General features: G+C 33.2%; 1 protein-coding gene across 1 annotated transcript; it reads left to right on the top strand.

Annotated features, from left to right (window-relative positions):
• The first annotated feature begins 4,378 nt into the window (after positions 1 to 4,378).
• LOC140446344 (general transcription factor II-I repeat domain-containing protein 2-like) lies at positions 4,379 to 4,765 on the top strand. Its single transcript, XM_072538887.1, has one exon. It carries the CDS (start codon positions 4,379 to 4,381, stop codon positions 4,763 to 4,765), a length of 387 nt encoding a protein of 128 aa, XP_072394988.1.
• The last annotated feature ends 321 nt before the right edge of the window (positions 4,766 to 5,086 follow it).

The following is a 5,086-nucleotide window of genomic DNA, read 5'->3' on the forward strand; positions in this document are numbered from 1 at the left end:
GTTGTTTCACCAACACAAATTTCTTGATACAAGTATTAAATCATAAAATAACAATGTGTAATGTGCATATTATAGTCAAAGAGCAGAAAAGCTGATTTTGGAAAAACAAATAATAAGGTTATATTTCTTTGTTTTTTAAATGGTTAAAAGTGAAATGTAAAAAAAAATCGGTTGCCTGTAAAGTCGGTTTTACGGGCGAAGATTTTACGTGACAACGTCTTTTTCTCGGTAAAATATTTATTGATATGAATATTATTAAATTGCACAATAGTTGTTTGCAGTTGAAACGCGCTGTTTCTTCTCAATCGACTGAATTACGATTGATTGCAGAGTGATTTAAACTAATAATTTACTTAACACTATCAACATTTGTCAATAGTATGACATAACCTATAAACTCAGTTTCTCAACTTTTGTGTCAATCTAACAATTAATCAATCAATCATAGTTTACGATAATGAAATATTAGTGTACAATTATTTACCTTTATTGTTGTAGTTGTTGTAAATGACGAATCTAAGCACTCCACATTTTCACTACAGACACAGCTGACGATACTTTAACCACACGTGTGAACTTGTATTATGACGCTTTCTCGGTTTTCCAACGCCAAGAACGCTCGAGAAAGACAGAGACACAAGCACGCACCGATTCAACGCGCCTAATTCTCTAGTGCTGCGCGCGCAGCGGACCGATCATGCGGGCCTCTCTCTCGTTCGGTGACTCATCGTAACAGACGTGAGCGGGCGTTACACTTTTTCATGAGTGACTCCGAGCCACAACCTAATTTAAGACGTTGTCACGTCAAAATTATCACGCTACCATCCTGTCGGAAAAAATACTAGGTGATACAACGGCATCTTCTATAAGGCTTTTCAACGCTTCTCATTTGTTTCAGGCACTTGTTATATGTCATACAATTTTAATATATCTACGTCATACGTCTTTGGTATGTATAGTTATTGGTATATACTATATACCAATAACGTATGACGTAGATATATTAAAATTATACGACATATGACAAGTGCCTGAAATATATGAGAAGCGTTGAAACCCCTATTAGCGTTTATCGATGACGTACTTAAGAAAATATTGTTTTATACAAAGTTAGCAATTTATAATTAAAAAACTAAGTTGTTTTAACTGAAGTAATCATCATATTAGCGTACCTTGTCTAAAATATTACTCCTGCAGACGAGCTCTCATCATCGTCACTATCCACCAGATTAATAATAAGTTGTCCACTGTTTGAAAATAATTAGACTAGTCTTCTGTTCTCATTTTCTACTTTCGTTACATGGTTTACTGCTTTTTGCCAGTCGGCATTTTTAATCTCTGATAGTTCATATCGAATTAAATCGACCACTTTCGCGTCAAATTTTGGAAAACTATTTTTCCTCCGAATCTGTTTTTTTACTTGTCCCCAAATAAGTTCCAGAGTATTGAATATGCAAAAATAGGGTGGTAACCTGAAAACAGAATGATCATGTTGTATTGTAATAGTGTCCAGTATATATTGTTTCTTATAAGTTTTAGTACGAAGCACTTCAAGTAACTTGACTGTACAAGTACTTCAAGTAACTGTTTTTTATTATAGTTGTTTTCAAAATACAAATCATTATCTGAGAGGAAATCTTTTAGTTCCTGTTTTGAAGACGAACTGTTAGGAATTTTTTTGAGAAGCCTTGAGAGGATTATCCATCACTATCACACTGCCCCGTGTTATATTGAGAAGTAGTGTATTTTTAAACCACTCTTCGCATATAGTAGAATTCATATTCTGATAATAATCTACAGTACATTTTTCTATTTTTTTTTTTTCGCAAAACATTCACCCATTTGGCACCCAACCATTTGCAGATCCACAGTGCACAATAATCATCCGAGAACCTTTATTCGGAGGTACTCCTCTCAACTGGCACCTAAGTGAACCATCAGTCCAACCCTTGCTAGCGGTATCATGCGTGTCATACCATGTCTCGTCTAAATAATATATAGTCCGCTGTTGGTCTCTATATTCTTGAATTTTTTTTAAATAATCTAAACGCCAGTGTACTATCCTCTTACTTTCCATAATAACCACCCGTTTATCAACGATATTGTATCTGAACCCAAGTTTTTTCAGCCGTCTACGTAAAGTGGTTTTAGGGCAGACTCTTCCCATCGCAACAAGCTTGGTGTATACTCCATTCCACGAATATACGACTGTTTTAAATTCGCTTTAAGGTATCGATTTAAATGGTCCAATGTGCTGAATTGTACAATAGTAAATTCTCCCCATTTCTTTCCATGACAGATATAAACCTTAGATTTAAATATGAAGGTATGATATAAATATAGAGTTAATAGTTTATAGAACAGTAATTCAGATTTTGAAGTATATAATTACTATCATTGAATTTAGTATTGTAAACAAGTTGGTTTTTGAATTAAGTTATTTAAACGAAGTGTAACAATACTTAAGTGATCAAATAGTGTAATTTATTTAGTCAAATATTCAATTAGTATTAAAAAAAAAACAAAAAACTTACTTATTCTCTTATTATTCTCCTAATCTCCTAAAACTATCATTAAAGATCAGATTCACAGCCATAATCAGTCGGCGATATAATATGAAACTGTATATAAATTTTCGTTACTTTTTAATATCTGTAACAACTTGTTACTTTAAATATCAATAGCCGGTATGTTATACCGGTTATACCCGTTACTTTCGGAACTGTTAAGAGTACACCCACTCAAAGCAAACAAATATTTAAAACTGACAAAGTGAAATATTAGATTCTTTTTCTGGTTTCTGAACTATCGATCTGCCAATTTCTTTTCATTTATATTAAAAATAGTATATTTTATTGCAGTTGTAGTACCTAATAAAGTAATAAAATAGTGTAATGTCAAAGAAACCCGGCACGTTTCTTTGGTGTTTACATTTCACGGAAAGCTTACCCAAATGTCTGTCATTATGTTTATTTATAGTAGCGTTTGTGTAAAAATTTTTGTTACTTTCGGATTAAATTTCACAATAAATTTTGCGTCTATCTGAACATCTATTAACTGAAATAATTTTAGTTTAGATGTCATAGCAAAGAATAGTAGATCCTTTTTAATGGAATAATGATTAGACCAATTTACCTTCATATTTCTACTTGCACAGTAAAATATTCGTTGTCGAAGTAATCCAAAACAGTCGTATATTCGTGGAATAACCTTTATATAATATCAATTGTTGGTATTGTATTTTTTTATATTTCTCGTAAACCAAATTCCTTAAACATTTAGCAGTCACGATATTAATTTGTTTAGGTTTTCCAGCATCCGATCTTTCCCGAATCCACCCGAATTCCCGATTGCTCGCGTAGGAATACGAAGCTTCCACAGTCGTATGCACAGAGTACAGTTACACGTCGATTTACTATTGCATTGCAGTGTTAATCCGTCAAGTGCCGTGTATAAGTGTGTTGTGAAATCGTAAGTAAAACTCTGTTATTAATAAGTGTTTCCCTACCTATTTAATCAAATTTAGCTCTAATGTTGGCCAAATATTAAAATAAAACAAATAAATTACTATTTTTATCAGAATTTCTCTAATTGTAATAATTACGTCATTATTTCAGATATAAAATCTGTATAAACATCTTAAAATTTCTTAGGAATAATATTGAATCAATTATTTTTGATAATTTAAAAAAGGATGGGTAATTTAAGTAGGTCCTCTAATTGTTTTCAGGTGCTGTGTTAATCCTAGCCTAGGATTAGAACGCAACATGGAGAAGCCAGGACCTAGTAAAAAACGTAAGGTTAAAGATGAAAATTGGCAGTTTCAAGAAATTTGGGCTGAGAAATACTTTTTTGTATGGTCACATAAAGTTGTTTGTTTAATTTGCAAGAATTCTGTTTCGATTGCAAAGGAATATAATGTAAAATGGCGAAAAAGTTTACAGGCGAATTAAGAAAGCAAAAAATGTTGTCTTTAAAACGGGAGCTTATTGGTCAGCAAGCTATGTTTACAAAACCCATTCAAGATTCAGAAACAGCTACAGAAGTTAGTTATGAAATTTCTCGAATGATAGCAAAGCGAAGTCGCCCCTTCAATGATGGCGATTTTGTAAAAGAATGCGTAGAAATTGCCGCTAAGAAAATGTGTCCAGAAGCATCAAAAAAGTTTGAGAAAATTCTACTGAATCGTATGACCATCCAAAGACGAATAATATCTTTGTGAGGTAATATTGCGGAACAATTAATTGAAAAAACTATGATTATTGAATTTTTTTCATTAGCACTCGACGAATCCACTGATATTAGTTCCACAGTTCAACTTCTCATATTCATACGAGGTGTTACTTAAGATTTTGAAGTCTTAGAAGAGTTATTAGGAATGTGTTCATTGAAAGGTCAAACCAAAGGAGTTGATATACTCAATGTTCTTTTGGATGAGTGTTCAAAAACTGATTTGGACTTATCAAAATTATCGGGAGTTGCGACTGACGGTGCTCCTTCGACAATTGGTGTCAATTCCGGGCTAGTTACTTTGCTGAAAAAGCATCTGCAAGAAAAAAACATAAACGCTGAAGATCTTATGCAGTTTCACTGCATTATACACCAAGAAGCCCTCTGTTCTAAAAAAATTGAATTTCAAAATGTCATGAAAGTGGTAGTTTCGATTGTAAATTTCATAAAATCACGAGGACTCAATCACAATTCAAACAATTCCTTGATGACATCAAAAGCGAATACGGAGATTTACTGTATTATACAGAAGTAAGGTGGCTAAGTCGTGGATTGACACTGGAACGATTTCTAAATTTAATAGAAGAAATTGGAATATTTCTGGCGGAAAAGCAAAGGGATGTCCCGGAACTTAAAACCTGATTGGTTGTGTGATTTGCAGTTAGAAATTATCGACATTCAAAACGACCAAGATTTACGCAACAAATTCAACGAAGGAGACTTGCTGAACTTTTACCGCTGCATTGATAAAAATGTGTACGAAGAGTTGCGCATAAACTCTCTGAAATGTGCCAGCTTGTTTGGTTCTACCTATATATGAGCCGTTGAAAGCCAGAGTGGTACAAGTCACTCCAAG

This window comes from Diabrotica undecimpunctata, chromosome 7 (genome assembly GCF_040954645.1).
Source record: "Diabrotica undecimpunctata isolate CICGRU chromosome 7, icDiaUnde3, whole genome shotgun sequence".
Classification (NCBI taxonomy): domain Eukaryota; kingdom Metazoa; phylum Arthropoda; class Insecta; order Coleoptera; family Chrysomelidae; genus Diabrotica; species Diabrotica undecimpunctata.

What these genes read in the sequence shown, in the direction of transcription:
- LOC140446344 (XM_072538887.1), top strand. Translation starts at nt 4,379, where the DNA reads ATGTGTTCATTGAAAGGTCAAACCAAAGGAGTTGATATACTCAATGTT.